The sequence below is a fragment of the Prionailurus bengalensis genome, chromosome A1 (assembly GCF_016509475.1).
Source record: "Prionailurus bengalensis isolate Pbe53 chromosome A1, Fcat_Pben_1.1_paternal_pri, whole genome shotgun sequence".
NCBI classification, from domain to species: domain Eukaryota; kingdom Metazoa; phylum Chordata; class Mammalia; order Carnivora; family Felidae; genus Prionailurus; species Prionailurus bengalensis.
In genome coordinates this window covers 6,820,573-6,844,582 of record NC_057343.1, presented here as the reverse complement: position 1 = coordinate 6,844,582, position 24,010 = coordinate 6,820,573, and the positions used below count along the sequence as shown (strand labels likewise).

Genomic DNA, 24,010 nt, shown 5'->3' with positions numbered 1-24,010 from the left:
ATATAAACAAAAATAAATTAACTTGAACTTACCTTTGAAAACCTTCATGGCTGGTATGAGGGAGACCAGAGGAGGGTTATTGTGTAGGACAACTATCACTAATGGAATCACTGCTTGCTCTCTGTTGGCTCACTGGAATCTTTTTCTGCATGGGGCCGTTGTATATGCTCGCATGGATGTTGAGTACAGTACAGAATTCATAAACTCTTGTCATACACTGTATATAATGTAATCGGCAATAAGGCACAGAGGAAAGGGTCTACATCTGCAGGCAGCCTGACCTAGAGTGAAGCAAAGCATCCCTAAGCTTTCTCTTGTCTGGAAAAGCAGAGGGCCGTCCACAGGTGCTTTGAAGTGACAAAAAACACTCTAGTGCCAGTTGTGGGCACCTTCCGACGTTCTGAAAAATCACTGATTTCTGCCAAGCGCCACGGCCTGAGACCGAGCCTCCAAGCACGGGAGGTGATCCCCCACAATCCCGCAGCAAGAAAGAGAAGAACCATTGGTTCAGTTGTGGTCGCGTGACGTTCGGCGTCATGCACTACTCGTATTGCAAGACGTCGCTCGTTTATCAAGTTAAAATTGATTAGAAATGTTTGCTCCTCTTGTGGAACACTCGCAGAACAAGTTGCTCGCAATCCAAGGTTTTACTCTATTTGTTTGTGTATTTTAGTTTTGTCCTTGTTTAATCCCTCCGTTTGTGCCTTTTTGTTATTTACTTGATTCCTTTAATGTACCATTTTGATTCCCTTTTCTGTATATTTTTTCAAGTTATTTTCTTAGCAGTTTTCTTGAGTGTTACAATTAGCATCTCAAATTTGTAACAACTTAGTTTGAATAGTACCACCTCCGTTTCGTTAGTATACAAACATTCTGCATCTGTACATCCCTCGTCTCCGCCTTTATATTGTTGTCACAGACGACATCCATACATTGTGCCCCTATTAACACAGATTCATACTTGTTGTTTGATGTGTCTTTGAAATCCTATATGAAAAAGAGGGGAGTTAAAAGCCAAAAGTACAGTAATACTGGCAGTTGTATTTACCTGTCTTCTTTGTTTCTTTACATGGCTTTGAGTGGTTGCCTAGTGTCTTTTCATCTTAGTCTGAAGGATTCCTTTTAGCTTTTTCTTGGAGGGCGGGCCTGCTAGTAATGAATCCCCTTATCAGGCCTGTCTTGTGGGGCGGGACGCCCGGGCGGCCCCGTGGGTTAAGCATCTGAGTCTTGATCTTGGTTCGGGTCACCATCTTACGGTTTGAGTTCAAGCCCCGCTTCGGAGCCTGCTGGGGATTCTGCCCTTCCCCTTCTCTGCCCCTGCCCTGCTCACGAGCTCTTGCGCTCTCCAAATAAAAAGCAGTGAATCCCCCTAGGCCTGTCTTGGAATGTCCTGACTCTTTGTTCATTCCTGAAAGATGGTTCTGCAGTTACAGAATTGTTTGACACTTTTTTAAAAAAAAAATTTAATGTTTGTTTACTTAGAGAGTGTGCAAGCGAGCAGGGGAGGGACAGAGAGAGAGGGAGACACAGACTCCGAAGCAGGCTCCAGGCTCCGAGCTGTCGGCCCAGAGCCCGATGCGGGGCTCGAACTCACAAACCACGAGATCATGACCTGAGCCGAAGTTGGGCGCTCAGCCGACTGAGCCACCCGGGTGGCCCGACACTTTTTATCCCTGTGCCTGCTCGCATCTACAGATTTCTGATGAAAAATCAGCTCTTAATCTTACTGTGGATCTTTTGTATGTGATGAGTTGTTTTTGTCTTGCCAATATCAAGATTCTGTCTTTGTCTTTTGACAGTTTGACTATAATGTGTCAGAACCTCTGAGGTTTTCCTGCTTGGAATTCGTTGAAATCCTTGGATATGTAGACTCAGGCATTTCATCAAATTGGGGCCATTATTTCTTCACATTTTTTCCTGCTTGCTTCTTTGTTCCCTCTTCATTGGGGATTCTCCTGATGCAGATGTTGGTATTTTGATGGTGTCCCATAGGTTCCTCAGCTCATTTTTCTGCATTGTTTTTCCGTTGTGCTGTTTGGCGTGGATAATTTTAATTTCCTCATTTTCAAGTTTGCCGATACTTTCTCCTTTCTGCTCAAATCTGCCATTGTACCCCTCTACTGAATTTCTTTAAAAAAAAATACATTTTTTTAAATGTTTATTTTTGAGAAAGACAGAGACAGAATGCGAGTGGGTTGGAGCAGAGAGAGAGGGAGGCACAGAATCCGAAGCAGGCTCCAGGCGCCGAGCTGTCAGCCCAGAGCCCATCACGGGGCTCGAACTCGCAGGCTGTGAGATCGTGACCTGAGCCACCCAGGCGCCCCTCTCTACTGAATTTCTTACGTCAGCTGTTGTACTTAATAATTCCTGGTGTTCTGTTCAGTTTCCTTTTTATTACAGTCTCTTTGTTGATATTCCCTATTTATTCATACAGATGCTCTTGCTCTCCTCTAGTTCTTTGAGCATATTTAAGACCGTTGATTTAACACCTTAGTAATTTTAACATCTAGCATTCCTCAGGGTAGTTTTTGTCAAATTCTTTTTTTTTCCTCCCACAGTGCTGTGGTTTTCTGTTTCTTTGTATGTTCTGAAATGAGAACTGGACCATTTGAATAGTACATTGTGGTGACTCTAGAAATCAGATTCTCCTCTTTCTCAGTGTTGCTGTTGAGGGCTGTAGTCATCTGTTTGTGCAGTGACTTTCCCAAAACAACTTTGCAAAATCTGTATTCTTTGTGGTGCGTGGGTACTGTGGTTTCTCTTAATTATCACCTTGTGTGTCACCTTGTGACCTGACAGAAATTTACCCACATGTCTCGGTCACCCCTCCCACCACCCAAAAAATCCAGAAAGGGAAGTTCACGCAGTGCAAGAGGGTGGAAACAAACGCAAGTATGTGTGCTGTTGCCCCAGGCTGCCTCCAGTATGACGGGGTGCACAGCCCCAGTGTCAGGAGAGCAGGGTCCCCGACCGCCCCCCAGTACCAGCCCATGCCCCACACGTGGGCCCTGTGCCCGCCAGTGCCGCAGGGCCGGGGGACGGGCTGGTGGCCGAGGCACGCGCCGTGCTCTCTCTGCCTTCGTCAGCTGCCCCCTGCTTGGTGTCCGTGTTCTGAGATGGTTGGTTCTGACAGGTTTCCCGGCCCGGTGGGCTCGTGGTGGCACCGACCCAGGAGCTTCAGCGTTCCACGGCGTCGCTCCACGGCGTCACTATGTGACCGCATATAGTCCAGCTGCACTTCCTTTCTCTGTTTGACAAAACTAAGTTTGGTGGTAGCTTTACTTTGTATTAGGGTGAGCAGGTCCAGTGCGCCTCTGGAATCTGGAGTATGAACTCTGTCGTTGTAGTGACAGAGTAACTCAGGAATTGTGATTTCATTTCAACTTAGTGACACCTTGTATCTGTATAGTGGTTTTCTTCACAAGGATGTGAACGACTTTACAAACAGGCCGTTATCCTATAACCCGGGAGTTGAGAAGATGAAGTGTGCATATTTTTACAAGTGCAAGAAAGTGGAACATGTTTTTATCATACAGAAACCGAGCATTATCTTACAAATCGGTTACTCACGTCAGGTGTATGAAGTTGGCCAATACCAGTCCGGGGCTCCTTGTTTTTATAGTGCCCAAAATTCTATCACCTGATAAAATAGGATATAAAAACTATAACGAATATGGCAGAAAGAGCTTAAAATAATGATACATTTCTGGTTATTTGTTCACCAAAGTAGGTGAATCTGTGCGTTGCCTTCACCACGAGCTGCTGTAAAAACCAAATCTTACCTTTTTTTGTTGTAGGTAAGGTGCCAGTGAGGGAGTTCAGATATGGTTGTGCTTTAAATGTGTAACTGTCGCGGTGCCTGGGTGGCTCAGTCAGGTGAGCATCTGACTCCTGATCTGCGCTCAGTCATGGTCTCATGGTTTGTGGGTTCAAGCCCCCACGTTGGGCTCTGTGCTGACACTGTGGAGCCTGCTTGGGTGTGTTCTCTCTCTCTCTCTCTCTCTCTCTCTCTCTCTCTCAAAATAAATAAGTAAACTAAAAAAAAAAAAAAAGTATAACTATCCATGAGAGTATCTGATAAATTTCTCATAAAGTGTTTTGGTATTGAGATGAGTAGGATTTATAGAATTCATTGTGCTCGATCACATTAAGTACCGTATCCCATTATGCTGAGTTCGGTCCTATTTTGAGAATTTTCTTTTCGGTATTGTTAAGCTAAATGTGAAGGCTTGGCAGAGCCATTCTTGCTAAGCCCGGCGATGGTGGTGATACACCATTACTTCCTGACAGAGATGAATTAATGAGAGATTTTTCAGTAACTCGTCTCATGAATATTTACGGATCAAAAACATGGTGGTTGTTGTTGGCACTGAGTCATGTTTGTGCTTTTTCCGTTCCTTGAAGAGATTTAAGTGACTCTGAATCTTCTTTTCTTTTCTACGTATCAATATTCTCTACAAATGACACATTTACCCATGAATATATAACTCTTCACTGAAGGTGTTAGAGCAAATAATATGAAGATTGTAGCTTTTAACATGTCTGATAGGAACATTGAGGTTCTGATGGATATGGAGATTCAAATCACAGCCTGATGTTTTTGGTCTGGTCATTCATCATTGAATTATGATTCACGTATGTAACTTAGCTTTTGTTTCTTACATGCTGTGTTTGTGTATATATCGCCGTTAGATGAAAAGGATTATGGGAGTGCTGTCCTGAGTAATTTTAAATGTGCCGTGATTTGGCCGGCGATTAATTGTAGAATTGGGTTTTCCTTAATTGCTGGATGGGGAATTTTACGTGGGTAACATACCACACGTGTGTTCCTGTGGCGGCAGCTGAAGCAGGAAGTAAGCTGCTTTAATTTCTCCTGAAAAGAGGTGTGTTGTTGAGAACCTGCCACAAGTCTTCCTGATCGGGTTGAAGGTTTGGAGTAGCATGGAAGACGGGAGGGGGATGGGATGTTCACATACGCCGTGGGAAATAAAGTTTGATGGTTTCTCCTTCTCCACGGAACTTACACAGATGGCTCTCAGAAGGCCCGTGATGGGAACGGAGGCCGGGGCCCTTCAGGAGCGTGATTTCCAGAGCTTGATGACTGGTTGTGTTGTAGTTCAGGGATGCAGCAGGGCGTTCGGACTTCCCCCTTCGTGTCGGAGACCGTACCTCCCTCCTCTGTGGGTGCCATTTGCACCATACGCTGTCTTCCCACGGGGGGCTTTGCTCGGTGCCGTCCCGGATTCCCAGACGGCACCTGCAGCCCTGCGATAACCCTGCGAGGACGCGGTGCCGCTGTGAAGTCTGGCTCGGGGTTGAGAGCCCTTTTCTGCGGGCTACGTTTTCACTTCGATGGCAGAGGTCGCACCAGAGGAGGCCACTGCAGAGGTTCTTGGGATGGCTGCACATCCGCGTGGAACGTCCAACGCCCTTGTCGGTTACTTTGGGAATTTCAGTCTTTTGGGCGGTTGATCTGAAGGGCGGGGGGATGGGGGGTAAGAAGAGGTAAAGGAACCGTGTTTAGTGCCTTCTGTTGCAGACATTGTCCCAAATCGATACATTTTTAAAAAACAGGCCATAATAAGGGTGTTTGCCCTGTTTTGCAGGTTAGGAAATTGGAGCACGAATTCAAAATACTGGGAATATTTTGCCCAAAGTTCACACTTTGGTTGTGATTCTGTGTTGCTGCTAAACTATCTTCGAATGAGAGCATTTTAGATTTGCAGTCGATGCCGTGAGTCTGGTCTCTCTCACCTTGCGGATGAGAAAAGCGAGGCAGAGCGATTTGAGGCAGTGACGCTGGGGTTGAACTCCTCCTATTAGAACCAGGCCAGGTCGCTCGGCCCCCCGCACTGCCTGGGGCTGGAATGTCGAAGTGTCTGCTCGTGTTCCGGGCTCTCATTTCACCGGCGTGTACAGCTGTGTGGAAATACCTGCGGGGAAAAGCTCAAGGCTTGGGCTCTTTTAGTTCTGTGTGCTCGTGATGGAACATCGTGATGGAAATGTCCCCCATTCTCCGCTCTCGGGGTCATTCCTGTCCTGATATCCTGGAGTACGAACTGCATACTAGCATAGTTTGATACTGTTTTCTTCTCTGTAACTTTACATTTATTTTTAATAATTTTCTGCCTGTAGGTCATCATGAAAAGCTAATTGTTCACTGTACACGCCCCAGTTGGATTATGACTTTGCGGTTTTTTCTTGCCGTTTTTAAATCTTTTGTAACCCTCTATATCAAAACTCTCTTGATTTAAACTCACAATGAGAAATAAGTTTCCCAGTTACACCTGATAGACACATACTTAATTCCTGGAAAAAGTCTCACAGACCATTATTTACCCTTAGTAGGGAGATATACGCCATCATGTCTTCTGTTTTACTGAAAAAGCAAATGGTAGATCCACCAAATTCGTCTCACTTCTCACTAAATGACACTGACGGTCACGTTCTACAACTTTCCGCTCAGGGCTGGGTAGAAAGCAGATACTATACTTGGTGAATTTCACCTCTTAGGAAGGTCTACTGCTTTCAGAAGATTTTTATGATGCGTGACACTTAGGGTGTGAAATGGCTTGTTTTTTTTTTTTTATACAAATGTTTGTCGTCTCTGATACAGTTTCAGGGACCCAGTGTCATCCAGAAGTGCAAATGGGGGCTTCCAGCCTTCCTGTTCTCCGTTCTCCCCTTTAAGATACTTGCTTCGTGTATCTTCTGTACTTTGGGTTCATCCTTTGACGGCTCAGATTCACTTTGTCTCTGTTGTGTTCGTACCCTCACGTGGCTTCTTCCTGTGCCCCCAGAACTTTTCTTAGTTTACCAAGGTCACTCGATTGTCTCCTTTTCGGGAAGCCTTTCCTGCCTGTTTTGGCAGTTCTCCTTTGGGTACTGACCTGGTGTGACCCTTCGGTGTTACACTTGGAATGGCAAACACTGGATTCTAAGATAGGATTTGAAACATGAGAATGGGGAAATGTCATTGCATTTTATTATACTTGTTTTAAACAAATTTGTCTGGGATATTAACTATCTAGTAAGAAAAAAAAGCTGGCGTACTTGATGAGTATGTTTCTAGGTACTAGATGTCCGTTCTTTTACTGTGCTTTTTTATTTCTTCCTCATGGATTGCGTCCTCTTGCGTCTTTCTCGTAATGGCAGAATGGAGGGCAGTCAGAGAGGCGTGTGCTCCATGTAAAAATGACCGTGTGAAAAAGACTTCATCAGAAGCAGCCTTCCCCTGGCTGGCTTATTTTCTTGTTTTCCTGTTTGCAGATGGTGTGTTCAAAATGATAGATCAAAGCTGTGTATATTGCTTCAACTTTTCTTTCACTTGGATGGTTTTTTGTTTTGTTGTTTTTTTTTTGGGGGGGGCATGAAAAAGAAGCATTGCTCACCTTTCTAGGAATCCACAGTAGGCAGGTTTACGGAGGTGCTTACTCCATGGCCTGCACATTCTCGGATCGGATGGCTTTCTGAGGATGTGAAAATACATCCTGACTTTTTTTCAGAACTTAATGTTTGACCTTCCACAGACTATCCAACATTGTATCCTTAACGTCTTAATGAGATTGACCGATCCAGCAGATTCCCACACGTTGCTGGAGGGTGGGGATGAGAGGTGCTGTAGGGATCGAGGTCTTACACGTGAGACGACCAGGGTCCAGACAGAGAAGCATTTTGCCTCAAGTTGTTACAGCTGGCTGCTGGCATGGCCAGGACCAGACCCAGGACTCTAGCTTTGCCAGGTCCGGGTCAGTGTCATTAATAGTATGCAGCAGCTCTCTACAGCAGCTCGACAAGGGACCCTTTCTTCCATGAGATAGTTTTCCATAAAACATTCCCTATTTTTAATAAAAAGTGTGGATTACTGGCATTATATTGACAGGAATCTTGACTAAAAAAATATTATCCAATATTAACTTTGTTTCTCTGGCACAGCCGTTGAGTTTTTCTTTTTTTCTGATTTAATTAAGTCTTTCTGTCTTTCTTTTTGTTTGTTTGTTTTTCAGAGCAGTTTTAGTTCACAGCAAAATTGATTTTGGATTTCCCATATGATATATGGATTTCTCATATAGATCTGCCCCAGTGTGAGCATAGCCTCCCTCATTACCAACACCCCCCCCCCCACCAGAGTAGTACATTTGTCATAATTAATGAACTATGTTGAAACATCATAATCAGGTAAAGTCCATAGTTTGCGTTACTGTTTACTTTTGGGGTACATTCTGTGGGTCTGAACAAATGTATGGTGACATATTCATCATGGTAGTATTACATGAAATATCGTCACTGCCCTAAAAATCTGTGCTCTGCCTCTTCATCCCTTTCTCCCCAACTTCTGATATTTTTGCTGTCCCTCTAGTTACCATTTTCAATTAAAAAAAAATTTGTAATGTTTATTTGTATTTGAGAGAGAAAAAGAGAGCGCACACAAGCGGGGGAGGGGCAGAGAGACTGAGACAGAATCTGAAGCAGGCTTCAGGCTCTGAGCTGTCAGCACAGAGCCCGACGTGGGGCTTGAACCCTGGAGCAGTGAGATCATGACCTGAGCTGAAAGTCAGACACTTAACCGACTAGGCCACCCAGGCTCCCCACCATTTAGTTTTTACTTTCAATTATTATAATTTTTATATTTAAAAGTTTTATTTGGTTCTTTAAAAAAAAATCTGCTTTGGCTTTAGAATCTCATCTTTGTTCTCAAAATCAAGCCAGTGTTACTTTTTGGCACATGTTACGCATTTGCTCCGTATCATGTCGGAAATAGTTCTGATATTAAATGTCTTGAGAGTCTCATTCTGCCGTCTGTGCTTCTGCTGGCTTTTATTCATAGAGTACTCTATTTTCCTGTGGCTTTGGGTATGTGTATGAGTTTTGATTGTGAACTCAGGTCTCTTGGAGTGTTGTCTGTGGGAACTTTTTGTGGGGTGGATTGGCTTTATCTTCCAGGGTGAACTTGGTCGTTCTGCTGGTTGTAGGGTGAAGAGGGCACTGTCATCTCAGGGTCTCTCTGAATTACATTTTCTGCTCAGGTGGTTTTGCTGTGAGATCATACAGCTGGCATGAGTTTGGGTTACAATCTTAAATAAGTCAGCTTGGGGTTGTGAGTTTTCGGAAGACGCCCTCCACTCTCAGTGCCAAGGACATGCCGGGCGCATTTCCTTGCTGCCTCCTCCTGCGGTACAGGATTATTTCTTGCTCCCCCTGACATGACGATCTAGCCCTTTAGGGATCTCAGTGCCCATGCTCAGGTCTTCTGTTGGCCTTTCTGTCTCCCGAAGTTTTCGGTTTCCCTGCACTCCGTTTCATTCAGCTGTCAGAAGAGCATGTAAAGGTCACTAGTGTTGACAGTTAACCCTCAGCGTGAAATCTCTCTTTGGCATTGGCTTAGCCTGCTGGGTTCCCCCATCATTTTGTTTTTTGTTCCCTGCAGCTTCCTTATTTTCTCACCAGCTCCATAAATTCTTACCTTTTAATATTAAAATTCATCCACCTTTTGGTTGTTTTCATCAGAGAGTCAGGGATATCTAATTCCGTCCTTATGATGAATTTTGTACTAATAGGTACTGAGTCTAAAATAACCTTTTGTGTAAGTTACAAAAACGGAGCTAGAAACTCCACAAAGAACGTCTTCTTCCTGTGTGTGTGTGTGTGTGTGTGTGTGTCATGTACTCCCACAAAACAGATGAATCCTGATACTTATACGTATGAAAGCGTTAGAGCAAAAATTCTTACTTGAGCATGCCACCATTTCTTTCTTTTGTCCTGGTAAAGCATCACTGATTTAGTAAACCACTGTTAATTGTAGTAGAATCATATTTCTCAAGCGTAGGGATAGAGAATTGTTCAGAGCCGTTGCTATTGGATATTGACTTATTCTAGGTTCAGTTTAAACCTTGGGGTGCTTGTTGACCATTATTTGACACAAAAGGGTTTGCCAACTTCCAACAAAATCTTCAAGGGGTGACGACACAGAGAACTCTTCTACAGACACTAAAAATGACGCAGCAAACTTTTGGCTTGGTGGCTGTTTTTCCCCAGCTGTGTCTAACTCTAGTGTTGAAAACCAGTCATCAGAAACTGAATTGCTTCGTCTACTCTTTGCCTTTGTAGTTGGCATGGAGTTAGAGTAGAGTTGTACTCTGATTACTTCCGCAGAGAAAATCTTGAATTCATGCCATAAGAGTATCTCCTGCGCATTCACAGAATCTGCTATACAGCGTCCTTGTCATGGTAAGGTGTATGTTACTAGGCTGTGCTTTAATTTAGAACTGTCATAAAGTAAATGCCGTTCTCTCTTTGTACTTTCCATTTGGATCCGCTACCCTGACTCCATCTGTCACTGTAATCTCTCCCTGTTGAATTGTGTTGCTTGGCATTTATTGGTTGGCTTGGACTTCCTAGAGTTTTGTGTTGATCTAGTACGTGTCCTCAGGAGGGTTGATAAAAGTGATCGGTAGTGTTAGAATGTTGAGTTAGAAGAGACTGTAGAAATTACCTTGTCTTTTAATTTTCTAAACATGTTTAGCTGTGAAAACCTTGATTTGGGTAATGGATTACTTGGAAACGCAACAAACAGATCGACGTAGAGGAGTTGGAGGTTTTGAAAATCAGTGGAGACCAACTCCTTTATCTTGCAAATGAAGCGTCTTAAACCCAGAAAGGTTAAATGACTATGGTTTATGGCTGTTTCCACCTTCCCACACTTAGCATCTTTCTCCCAGACCTCCGATTGGATTGTGGTTTTGCTTTGTTGTTAGACTTTTGGACAGTACAGTGACTATACCTCTGCGCTGCTTTGTGGGGTTGGCCAAAGTTGTTTTTTTTAATGATAGCTATCTCATTTTTTCTTGTGCCTTTTGTTTCCTTCTCTTGCTATTTCTTAGCTGTTGCTTGGAGCAGATATTTGTGATCATTACTGGCTAATGAGAGTAGCTTTTCTTCCCCCCTTGAATTTGAAGGGAAGGGGGAGAAGGCAGCCATCATTTATGGGACACCTGCTTCTGTGCCAGGCACTGCGGATGCTTTCACCAAGGTTTCAATTCAGTTAATTTGTAGCCGCCCTATAGAGTAGTTGGTGACATTTTCCTTTTACAGTTAGGAAACTGAGGCACAAAGAAGCTAGTAAGTTGATCCGTAGCCAAACCACCTTGAGGATGCGGACGGGGAGAGGGATTTCTAAGCAGTGCATGCATGATGTGTCACGGGTAGGGGGTTGAGAATACGTGCTCTGTGGCATGTGATTGCTATTACATTGGAGAGAGAATGTTCACGTGTTATCCTGTTCTTCCCACGGGCCAGAAACGCTTTCCGGAGTTAGGTGCACTGACATTTTACTGTCCACATAAATAGTGATGAGGTTGTACTTTGGATCATAGAGCCTTTCTTCTTTTTTTGTGGGGGAGGGGTTATACTTATTTAAACGAATATTGTTTTGAATTCGTATGGTAAGTGGTAAACATCCGGGTTACTGATAGTTTTCGACATACGCGAGGAAGCTTTGACATGGTACTTGAGCTGGCAGGGGTGGAGGGTGGGGCTTGCAGCATTCCCACCGAGACAGATTTGTTCAGTGGATCTCAAAGTTGCTGTGATCGTTGAATTTGATGTCAAAACACAGGGCATAGCCAAACTGGAAGTAAAGGGTGTTTGTAAACTAGCGATTCCGTCAAGGTTTTGTGTAAAGCCTAAAACGAGTTCCAAATTAAAAAAAAAAAAAAATAACGAAGGCAGCGTCATGTTTATGTGCCAGCGCTGGATGGCTGGAGGACATTAGAGGAAATGTGTTGTTATGGTAGAATCTGACCACCAATCCACCCAGTCCCTCTAATCAGTGCTTACAATCAGGAAGTTGAGGATGTGTTGTCTAACAAAGGTTGGCCTTCCCAAGTCCAGGGATGGAGCTCAGTCAGGAAACGGCAAGGTCTTCTGAGCACCGAGGTGGTGTTAATTTCATGTCCGTGCCCCTGGAGGAGGCAGTGTGTGCGTGTGGTTTTACTGCAGCTTTGCAGAGTGGCCGTCGGCATTTTGTGAGTGATGTCGCATGGGTTTTGTCTGGGGGGATGTTTTCTTGGGAGTTTTAAGTACACATACCTAGAGGTATCATGCTTTCAGTGTTGCTGTCTTTTTTCCCTCTCTGGCTACGTTGGGAGTCCATTTAGGGGCGTGTGCCAGTACACAGGGCCCTAGTGGCACCCCCACCTCCCCTCTTTTTCAGGGACGGAGTTGAGTCGGTCGTATTCCTGAGACCACGGCACGTGATTGTGGTCTGTGCCGGGCCCTTCTTCTGTCGGGTTTCGTTTTGGTTTTTCCCTTTTTTATCCTTCACCCCCAGTTGCGATGCCCCAGTGCTCTTCAGCACCCACTCAAGGACGTTTAACATCCATTCTTAAGCCCGCTGGCCGGGTGCTAGTCTTTATGTATGCGTTAAGCTCAGTTTTTCTTTTTTTCATATTTAACATTATGTTTTTGAGAACTAGGCGTGCTTTTGTATGTAAACCTAGCTCCGATCATTCCGACTCTGCTCCGGAGCGGGCCGTCACATTTCATAGACTGGCTGCTTGTTGACTGTGCGGTCGTCCGTGCCGCCCCGCGCGGCGTTCTTGTCACTGTGGGTCCCGGGTGGGGATCCATCAGGTCAAACTTGGAGGAACTGTTAGGTCACCTACTACATGTGTGTTTGGTTTCGGCTCCCTGAGATGGCTGTCGAATTATACCCCGTTAGGGCACGGGTACAGCAGGGGCTTTAATCCTTTAGCTAGAAAAAAAGTCACAAGTTGTAAGTACAGCTTCTTGATCCGCGCTTTGCTTTCCTGAGAAAGTTCTTGCAAACTAGTCTTACTATTAAAATCCTTCACTCTTCACTATCATCCTTTATTTTCTTTCAGTAATGTTACGTGGTGAAAGGGAACACAGTTTTTTAAGGGATGTCTCTGTGATGCACGTATAACCGAAACGTTACGAAAATACTACGAATACTAAGAGTGCTGTTTCGTTTGTTTTAATTTTTTTTACAGGGCGCCAATGCCTCGGCATTAGAGAAAGAGATTGGTCCAGAACAGTTTCCAGTCAATGAGCACTATTTTGGATTAGTCAATGTAAGTATCCGTTGGTACTCTGCCTTCACAACTATGGTTGCAAATCGTTTTCACAGTGTTGAATGTGTTTCATAATTTATTAAAGGAAAATTGTTCATTTGCATCAGTAGGCTTAAAGCCAAGAAACTTGATTTGGAATTTTAAAATGCTCTTTTTTTTTTTTTTAAACGTTTATTTATTTTTGAGAGAGCGAGCGAGTGAGCACGAGCAGGGGAGGGGCAGAGAGAGAGGGAGACACAGAATCGGAAGCCGGCTCCAGGCTCCCAGCCGTCATCAGCACAGAGCCCGACGCGGGGCTTCAACCCACGAACCGTGAGATCATGACCTGAGCTGAAGTCGGACGCTTAACCGACTGAGCCACCCAGGTGCCCCTAAAATACTCTTTTTAATGGAAGGGAAACAAGACTGCTCGAAGTCTTAAGGGTCTTAGATTGGAGTTAGCCAGATTTTTCCTATTTTGTATCAAATTTTTTCATAACCGAAATTTCATGTGGCCTATGCTACATGATCTCTTGTTTCTTTGAGAATTATTTAAATGCCCAAATAGAAGTGGTCCAAATGTACAGGTGTAATAAATAAAGTTTTGCAAGTGCCTCCATGTGTCTGTGGACTCTTTGTCAGCTGACTTCTGGCAATGTTCCACTAGCATAGATATAAAAATGCAAAATATAGAAGAAAAATACATCCCCAGTCCTTGAGAAGATAATTCTAGTTATTATACATCATTGAAATCTTGGAAGAACTTTCTTTGGAAGTTTTAACTCTTTTTCTGACTCATCAACAAGTGCCACAAATCTGTGTTCTACAATTGTGGTAGTTTATGCTGTCCTGTTACGTAGATCCATGGTGAATGTTTTAAACTCTAGGTAAGAGATGATAATACAGGGGACAAAGTAAGTTCCACTGAACACACGTGTGTCACTCACTGAGTACTAGTACGCAATCCGTGACGTTCAAGGTAGATTTCTTGTGTAGGTAAAGTGATGTGGGCATTTCCTCTCCTGCTGGGAGTCCCCTTGAGAGTGTAAAGCTTGTAACAAAGGGAGTCTCCACCCCACTGTGCCCACCTCCCCAGAGGAGCCTGCTCATTCATCTACTGGCTCTCGTTTCTGGAATCTACCCCCACATTCTAAATAAAGTGCCTGTATGCTATTAAAAACAGTCTATCGACTTCTTTTCCCTCACCCTAGACATTCCTTCCTGGCTCTCCTTTTCTAGAACTGGTCTTCTTCCTTGGATTTTTCCCTGCTTTGTGGAACATGTTCTATGGTAGCTTCTTTAGGGAGCGTGCATGGGAGGTGAACTCTGAGCTCTCGTATTTAAAAACATTTTGGTTCTTGCTAAAGCTAGGTACACAGCCTTCCTTCAGAATTTGTAAGGGATTACTCTGTGGCTTTCTGGCGTCTGTTGATGTCAAGAGGGCTGATGCTGTTCTGATTTTTCACCTCTTCTGAGTGTGGCCCCCTCCTCCCAACCCCCCAACAGTGTTTTAGGAGGCTTTCAGAATGTGGATGATTATCCACAATGTTCTGAAATTTCATGATGGGTCTTCGTGTTCCTCCCCCTCCCCCCCCCCATGTTGCATTGACTATGTACCAACTCATTCAGACATTTTTCGTTTTCCTCAAGTCTCGAACATTTCTGATACTAGCATTTGGATAATTTCCTTCCTATCAGTGTAATCTCTTTGTTCTGTCTTTTTTGATATACCCTTCGTTGCATATTGAAATGCAGACTGATTTCTCTGTTTTTTTCTGCGTTTTCTCCCATTTTTGATCATCTGCTTTGTATTCTACATTTTGGATTATTACTCGCCCTTTTTTATCTTGTTCATTGCACCTTTTATTTCTTAGAGTGTTACTTTTGTTCTTTGATTTTGTTTCTCTGTGGTTTTTCTCAGGATATTATTTATAGTTTTTATTGTTGAGGTTTTCTTATCCTTACTGGATTGTTTCTGAGACACCACCCCCCCCCCCCCCGCCGCCATTTTAAACTCTCTTTCCTAATGGAAGCTCTCCTTAGATTTCATTCCTGCATCAAGATGAAATTCTGAGAAGCTGATTGGGGCTCTGTGTATTAGGGTGGAGCTGGTCTACCGAGGGCTTCTCTCCAAGGTGACTGCCCCCCACCCCCATTTCAGTGGCTAGAGCCTTTTCTCTGGGGCTGTTTACCTGGTGCTGAGGGACTTCTTCAGTCTGTGTCTAGGGCTGGCTTCGTTCAGGGTCTTCTTGAATCCTGTCCTCTGTTTGGTGCCTCATGCGGTCCTCTGCTGTCCTTAAGGGCTCTTGAACCAGACTCTCCTGTTCAGCTTCTGTGGGGACTAAAACCTACAATTGAGAGAAAGGCGAAGTGCGTAGGGGTCTGAACGGTCCTTTTAAAAGACTTAAAACCAGGGGCGCCGGGGTGGATAAGCAACTGACTCTTGGTTTTAGCTCAGGCCGTGATCTCAGTTTGTGGGATCGAGCCCCCATGTCAGGCTCTGAGCAGGGAGCCTGCTCCGGATTCTCTGTCTCCCTCTCCCTGCCCCTCCCCTGAGGGGGAGAGACAACAACATACAGAGTTGTCTAGCGATCAAAAACCTCATTTAACTTCTGGGAATGGGCAAACCCCAGTTTCTTCTCTCATTATTGCTTCCCTGTGGCTGCCACCCTTATTTGGTTCACACTCAAGCTAATATGTGTCTTGAATTGTAGTAAGGGTGTCTTCATCGATAGTGTCTCAGAAGAACCCATTTTCTTTAGCACAGGAGTATTTTATATATTGAAGGCTGTCTCACTTTTAGCCTTCTCCAGTATGAATAGTTCAATCTCTCCATTTTGTGTCTGACTGTAACCTTTTTTGCAGATAGCCTCACAACAAGGAAAACAGTATCCTAGATAAAATCTTACTATAAAATGAGTTCTGCAGGCCTGTTTTCCCCTTGCTGTTAATGTTTTTACTTGAACATACCTCTCAGAATACCAGGGTCAATTGTGTTAAAGGAAAAAAAAAAAAGATTTCTTAGAAGGTTTTATTTTTATTACTCCCCGTGGATCAAGATTAAATTAATCTAAATTAAGAGGGTGGTATTGGTGCTTTTCCCTGAAGCTGACTAACCGAGATTCAGTAAAACCCAAGAGAAGCAGGAGGGAGTAAAGTTAGTACAAGAATTTTAGGGGAATCTTTGTCCTTATCCCCTCCAGAGACTCTTCTGATGGGTGGAAATATAGTTTTCTGATCTCTGTGCCTAGTTAGTACACCAAAGAATTGAGCTCCCCTGAGGTAGCCAGGGCTCCAACCTTGAAAGCTTGATGAACACCTTGAATTATATTGAGAAAGTAATTGATGGTCAGAGTACATGCAGCAGAACCAGTATAGTGATTAACTTTTTCCATGGTTTAAACTTTCAGGCTCCCTCGAAACTGTGTTCTGTAGTCTCAACCTTTTTCTAGAAGTCCTATTTTTAAAAAAATAATGTTTATTTTTGAGGGGGGGGCATGAGCAGATGAGCAGGGGGCAGAGAGAGAGAGAGAGACAGACAGACAGACAAGAATCCAAAGCAGGCTCCACAGACTGGACGTGGGGTCGGATGCTTAACCAACTGAGCCACCCAGGCACCCCTGTATTTTCAAGCTCTTAAAATATCACTCTTGTTTCTTTCCCCCCTCCCCCTCCTCCTTTTTTTCTTTTTTCTTTTTTTTTTTTTTTTAATTTATGGAGTTATCACACTATTTATAGGAGTTCCTAAAAAATAAGGGTGGAGCTTTGGGGGATAAGGGAGGGTAGCTTAGTTAATTCAGAGATCAACATTTTAACCCCTCCGCCCCCCGTCTCTGTCTGCCAGGTAGCTCCTATTGAAAACAACACTGGAATGTAGCTGCTTTAAGAAATTCTGTGGTTTAGGAAATTCTGTGGGGCGCCTGGGTGGCTCATTCGGTTAAGCGTCCAACTTCGGCTCAGGTCATGATCTCACAGCTTGTGAGTCGGAGTCCCGCGTCGGGCTCTGTGCTGACAGCTCAGAGCCTGGAGCCTGCTTTGGATTCTGTGTCTCCCTCTCCCCTGCTCGTGCTCACTCTCTCTCTCTCAAAAATAAACGTTTTAAAAAAAAAAAAATTCTGTGGTTTATCTTTTCTAACAATTGGATTTTGTTAAAATGAGACACACATGTGTTTTCTTTTTATTAATCTGTTCTTAGCTAAGTGTGAGTTTCCAAGGTTCATTTTTAAAAAAATGTTTCTTTGAGAGAGAGAGAGAGAGAGACACACGCGCGCGCGGGGAGGGGAGGGGAGGGAAGGGGAGGGGAGGGAAGGGGCAGAGAGAGGGGGAGAGAAAGAATCCCAATTTCTGATAGTGCAGAGCCCGGTGTGGGGCTCAGTCTCACTAACCATGAGATCATGCATGACCTGATCCAAAACCATGAGTTGGATGCTTAACAGATTGAGCCACCCAGGTGCCCCTCTGTGGTTCATTGTAATAGCTTTTAAGAAAAGGCTTACACTGAGAAGAGTTCCTGTTAGACCTGCCTGATTGGATCCTTTTTGTGATTGGCAAGCGGCATACTTACTCACTAGCACTTGCCTTTGGGAAATAGTACGTGTATTTGGACAGGTAGAAAATCGGGCTTTTTTTGGAAACGTAGTCTCCAGGCCCAGTGTGGAGCCCAGCACGGGGCCTGAGCTCTAGGACGGTCAAAACCTGGGCTGAGATCCAAAGTCAGACACTTAACCAACAAAGCCACCCAGGCTCCCCCGGACTTTTTTTTTTTTTTTTTTAATGGAGAAGAAAAATAACCACAGTTGTATTAACAGAAAATTCAGTGTGGTGGTTGATCCCAACATTGTTAATGACAACGTATTTTCCATTATTTGTGGTTGCAGATCTTTTTATCTTGGAAGACTGTTTTCACAAATGATGACTTTTATGGCAGTTTACTCTTCATAATTCTGATGTCTGCCACTGTAATTTGCATAATACATAGCGTGGGGATTTCCTGCTGGTTTAACTCTTGTGAATGCGTTCGTATTTCTGATGTTATTGGAAGTCTGAGAGGAGAAATACTAGTGTGGTGTGAGGGTTGAGAGATGGTCTTGTGTAGACAAGGGAGCCTTTTGGAAGCTTTCTCTTGTTGTAAAATATCCTGCTTAAATGTCAGCTGTTTATAGGGCCAGCTAAATTCTTTGAAAACAAATGGTTTTAATCTCATGAACCGGATTGCCTTTTTCCCTTGTATCTTGTCGCTAATGAATACTTATTTTAGTAAATGGAGTGATTTCAGTTAGTATCTCTTTCCTACTTGTGCAGCCTACATTTTTAAGAGTCTTTTTTCATTATTTTATTATATGGTTCTATATTAATTTCTAATAACTGCCAAGAGACAGGTGGCCTCATTAAATCGATTTGTGAGGCTGCAGTGGAATGTGCTTTTCCCTAAAATCTTTGTTATGAATAACAACTGTGTTCCTAGACCATCTTACAAGAGGCTTTTAAGCCCGAATTGCCCGTAGTCATTGGCCGGAATTCTGGATTCAGGGGCCGTTGTGAAGGACGCAAATAAAAATGAAACTTTCTTTCCATTTGTAAGTCATAAAATTGATTAGGCAAAAGTCTCTTGGTTCTATTTGCTTTTAGAAAACTTATTTATTGATATATTTATTGATATAAATTGATTTATTCTCCTTTAGTTTCTCTCCACCTGCTGGCCATAGGCCGCTTGAGGGTTGCATTATCAGAGATCCCAGAGCATGTTCATATTAGGCCTGACAAAAGAACTCTGGCCCAAGTATTCTGCTGAGATTGGGTCAAGTGGATGGCCCTGTTGGCAGGGTCTGTAAAAAGGTTTGTGATTGACAACCCTATGGCATTTATGTAGAGACGTCTGTTCCTATAAGGAAGGGTGGGACAGTAGAGTGAGGTAGTGTAGGGTAAGGAATGGCTGTCCACTAGCATATGGAAGGCCATTTTTAGAGTAGGTTTACTTGACGGTAGTGAGAGTGGTGGATAGGGAAATGTGGGCTCTAAAAAACAGGGCCACCTAGGGCACCTGGCTCCGTTGGTTAAGCGTCCAACTCTTGGTTTCAGCTCAGGTCGTGATCTCGCTGTCGCTAACAGTGCAGAGCCTGCTTGGGATTCTCTCTCTCTCTCTCTCTCTCTCTCTCTCTCTCTCTGCCCCTCCCCGCTCACGCTGTCTCAAACAAGTAAATAAAGCCAACAAATGAACAAAACAGGGCCACTCTGAACTGTGCTGGGGAAGAGGACCTTCCTTTAGAAGGGGACGTGCACAGGATAGGCATCATCATCACCAGCCTCCAGCATGGGACAATGGAGCATTTAATAAACATCTTGAAATGTTAAAAAAAAATTTTTTTAACGTTTATTCTTTTTTGAGAGACAGAGACAGAATGTGAGCAGGAGAGGGGCAGAGAGAGAGTGAGAGAGAGAGGGAGACACAGGATCTGAAGCAGGCTCCAGGCTCTATCCGTGTGTGCAGTGGTCCTGTGACACTCAGGTTCGACACCAGCGAGTCGATGGTATCATTGTCTCTTATTCATTTGTGCGGTTGCAATCTATTATAATTTGAACAGAGATTAAGAGATTACATGATTTAATTTCATTCGGTTAACCTAGGTTTTCAAAATGGCCACATGACTTAAAAAGATTGTTCAGAAATAACAGTGCGGTGATGGAGTGCTGGGGAAGTGCTCCATGCAGGTTGCTAATTTAATTCTTTACAAAGTTTTACGAGGTGTGGGCTGTATTGTAAACCACACTCACAGATGAGGAAACGGATGAACGGCGTGGCCCAGGGATTTCCCGCGGTCAGGTAGCGGAACCCAGCTTGAGCCCAAGGCAGTTCAGTTTCAGGGTTTGTGACTTCCTCACCATGCCATGCTGCTGGCAAGGCAGGTGATCGCTCAGGTGAGTTCCAACAGACGTGGTAGGATTGAAAAGTTAATATCAGGAGTGCCTGGGTGGCTCAGTCGGTTAGGCGGCTGACTTCGGCTCAGGTCAGGATCTCGCGGTCCGTGAGTTCAAGCCCTGCGTAGGGCTCTGTGCTGACGGCTCAGAGCCTGGAGCCTGTTTCCGATTCTGTGTCTCCTTCTCTCTGACCCTCCCCCGTTCATGCTCTGTCTCTCTCTGTCTCAAAAATAAATAAACGTTTAAAAAAAAAAAGTTAATATCCTATTTTAGAAAGTAAAGTAAGGCCATAAAAGAACTTCCCATTTGCACCTCTCTGTGTGTGTCTGTCTGAGTCTTTGATAGCTCATAGGATATACTGAGCATAAACCCAGTCTGTCAATCACTGTATAAGCCACAGCTTACCAGAAGGCATACTCAATTTTATTGCTCTCACTGAAGCATTGATAATCTTTAGTGAAAACAAAATTAATGTAAGTCAGACAAAAATTTAAAATATCTACTTGGCCTTAGTCACATTTGTTATATAGTCGACCGTTGAGCAACATGGGTTTGAGCTGCCCTGGTCCCTCTATACCTGGATTTTTTTTTTTTTTTTTTAACACAGTACTGTAAATGTCTCTTCTCTACCTTATGATCTTAATAGCATTTTCTTTTCTCTAGCTTTGTTGTAAAAGAATACAGTACATAGTATATACGACATATAAAATATGTGTCGATTGTTACTGGTAAGGCTTCCAGTCATCAGTAGTCTAAGTTTTTGCAGAGTCAAAAGTTGCCCTCAGATATTTTTGTAAAAAACATTTTTTTAATGTTTATTTTTGAGAGAGGGAGTATGCGTGGGGGAGGAGCAGAGAGAGAGGGAGACACAGAATCCGAAGCAGGCTCCAGGTTCTGAGCCGTCAGCACAGAGCCCGATGTGGGGCTTGAACTCACGAACCGCGAGATCATGACCTGAGCCAAGGTCAGACGCTTAGCTGACTGAGCCACCCAGGTGCCCTGTAAATTTTTAATGTTTTTGTTTGTTTTTGTTTTTGTTTTGTTTTGTTTTGTTTTTGAGAGAGAGCATGAGCAGGGGAGGAGCAGAGAGGAGACACAGAATCTGAAGCAGGCTCCAGGCTCCGAGCTGTCAGCACAGAGCCTGATGCGGGGCTCAAACCACGAACCATGAGATCATGACCTGAGCTGAAGTTGGACACTTAACCCACTGAGCCACCCAGGCACACCAACTCAGATTTTTGTTTTTAATGTTTATTTTTTTATTTTGAGAGTGCATATAAGCAGGGGAGGGGCAGAGAGAAAGGAAGGGGGGCGGGGAGAGAGAGAGAGAGAGAGAGAGAGAGAGAATGAATGAATATGAATGAATGAATGAATGAATTCCAAGCAGGTCCTGCGCTGTCAGCACAGAGCTCGATGTGGGGCTTGATCTCATGAACCGTGAGATTATGACCTGAGCTGAAGTCAAGAGTCAGACACTTAACCTACTGAGCCACCCAGGTGCCCCTACACACAGATTTTGACCGTGTGAGGGATCAGCGCCCCTAACTTCCTCATTGTTCAGAGGCCAACTGTATATGATGTATGTTTTTATGTATATAAATTTTATATTTTATAAAAGTAATTTTAATGTGTAGAATGTAACACATATATAATTTTTATTTGTGTTTATTAGGGATGTGTGCTCAAAATGATCTTAATGATGGAGATATGATAAATATTTGTGGAGGGGGCATTGATTTTAAAACTAGGAGAAAAAGGCATTAGGGAAAGCAAGCATAGGTCATTGTGTTCAACGAGCAATTGAAAAATCAGTGATCAGACCTTGAGGAGGTGGCAGCTTTTAAAATTTGTTTCCCTGATTTTAAGCCGGATTATACCTTTGATCTTCAAAATAAGCTGAGAAGATAGGGTAGGTGTCAACCCTATAGCAATGTCTTATTTAGAAATTGAACATTCGGGGGCACCTGGGTGGCTCAGTTGGTTAAGCGTCCAACTTCGGCTCAGCTCATGATCTCACGGTTCATGGTTCGAGCCCCGTGTCAGGCTCTGTGCTGACAGCTCGGAGTCTGGAGCCTGCTTCGGATTGCGTGTTTCCTTCTCTCTCTTCTCTCTCCTCTCTCCTCTCTCCTCTCTCCTCTCTCCTCTCTCCTCTCTCTGCCCTTCCCCCCGCTCATGCTCTGTCTCTCTCTCTCAAAAATAAACAAACATTAAAAAAATGTTTTTTAAAATTTTTAAAAAGAAATTGAACATTCAGAAACAGGAGTGTGGAGGAAATCATCCCAGACCATCTTTTGTATGAAAGCTATGCGCTTGAAAGATACATTTTTAGGTCTTAGGAACTTGAATGAAAGCTGCTATCAAGGAAATTGAAAGAAAAATTTCAGAGTTATGAATAAGATTGAAAGTGATGGTTTATTCTAGAGAAATAGTAGTAGTTTCACACTTTCATTTTTCCTTCCTGGAGTTGATGAAGAGAAGTGCAAGACCATAAGAGAAGACATCAAATAACTGACTATAAAGTTACGTATTGCTTTACATTCAGGAGATGAGCAAGGAAGGGGCTGCCTTCCAGCATTCTCTACAGAATACAGACTCCCTCGGGTTCTTTACTAAGCTTGGAAGCCATTTGCTGCTTTTTTATGTCAGTCAAGTTTTACTATCGTACGTTTTTCTAATACACTGTGAGTCGCTGTCTTTTGTTTTTAATCTACCTACTCTGTGGAAGTCATTGGAGTCTCTGTTGCTTATTCGTGAATAAAAATGACCAAATTATGGAGATGGAATCTTCTCTTCCGTTGACAGAGGTATAGTTTGTTGGTCATTAGCGTCATTAGACCATGGTATGAATCCTAGTATTGCTTTAGACTGACGAATACTGAGTAATTGGTACATTAATCTTAATATTGTAGGTCCTGCTGCAGGTGTACTTAGCCCCTGGATAGGCTTTATGAAAGTTTCCATGGTTACATTTATCAATGGTATCAGTGCATCGCCCAGTTATCTACCTCTTTTAGTATTTCTTTGGAAAGCCTCTTAAGCATCTGTTTTTATGAAACTACTTCTTGGCTCTGACCAACAGTATGAATGTAAAACCCTCATTGGGCCACACGTTCTGTTCCTTTTTTGTGGTATTGTTTAACTTGTTTCTCTGTTTGAATATCTGTAAATTGATAGGTCTAGATGCTAGATATAAATTTAGTGTTTTTTTTAAATTTTTTTTAATGTTTATTTTTTTGAGAGAGAAACAGAGCATGAGTGGGGGAGGGGCAGAGAGAGAGGGAGACCCAGAATCCGAAGCAGGCTCCAGGGCTCCGAGCTGTGGGCACAGAGCCGGACGCGGGGCTCAAACTCACAAGCTGTGAGATCATGACCTGAGCCAAAGTCAGACGCCCAACCGACTGAGCCACCCAGGTGCCCCTAGTGGTTTTGTTTAAAAAACGAAAGAACACTTCATAAGAGCTGCTATGTATTTCTCCAGGAGACATAGAAATGTTGTGGTTCTTTTTTAATGATGCCGGAATGCACTGAGGGTTCAGATCATTTTAAAGTTCTCCATCAGTCTTTAATGCTTTTAGTATCCCCTGATAATCACTGGCCAGTCCATTATTTACAATCATTTCTTTGGAATTTATTAGCTGGGATTGTTCTGTAAGCTAGAATTTCTTTCAGCAGCTATTTAGAGCCTTCTGGAATGTTGTTCTTACAAGAAAGACAAGAGAAAACTTTTGATGTTTTCCTTTGATGTATTAGTTTGCGACTTCCCATGGAGAGGTCTCTTTTTTTTTAAATGTCATTTTTCATAAATTTTTATGTAGTCAATTGCAGTATTTCTTTTTGATGAAAGTTGGCTCTTGCATCCACACAAAAAGATATTCCAGGCTAATCTATATTTGTGTATTTCCTGTCCCAGACCTTGTATAGATAGCCATATCTGCAAGGCATCCTAGTTTCTTTTTGCGGGTAGAAGGTTTTTAAAGACTATAATCTGTGTGCCAGGGGAACTTGCTGCTGCTGCTAGGCCTTGA

At 43.4% G+C, this 24,010-nt stretch overlaps 1 protein-coding gene across 2 annotated transcripts in view; it reads left to right on the top strand.

Moving 5' to 3' along the window:
• USP12 (ubiquitin specific peptidase 12) overlaps nt 1-24,010 on the top strand; it is a 104,957-nt gene that overhangs the window by 42,790 nt on the left and 38,157 nt on the right. For both annotated transcript variants that reach the window (XM_043575697.1, XM_043575707.1), the window contains one exon: nt 13,011-13,091. In XM_043575697.1, coding sequence (XP_043431632.1) covers nt 13,011-13,091 — 81 coding nt within the window. Of the gene's footprint in view, nt 1-13,010; nt 13,092-24,010 lie in introns of those variants that run through there.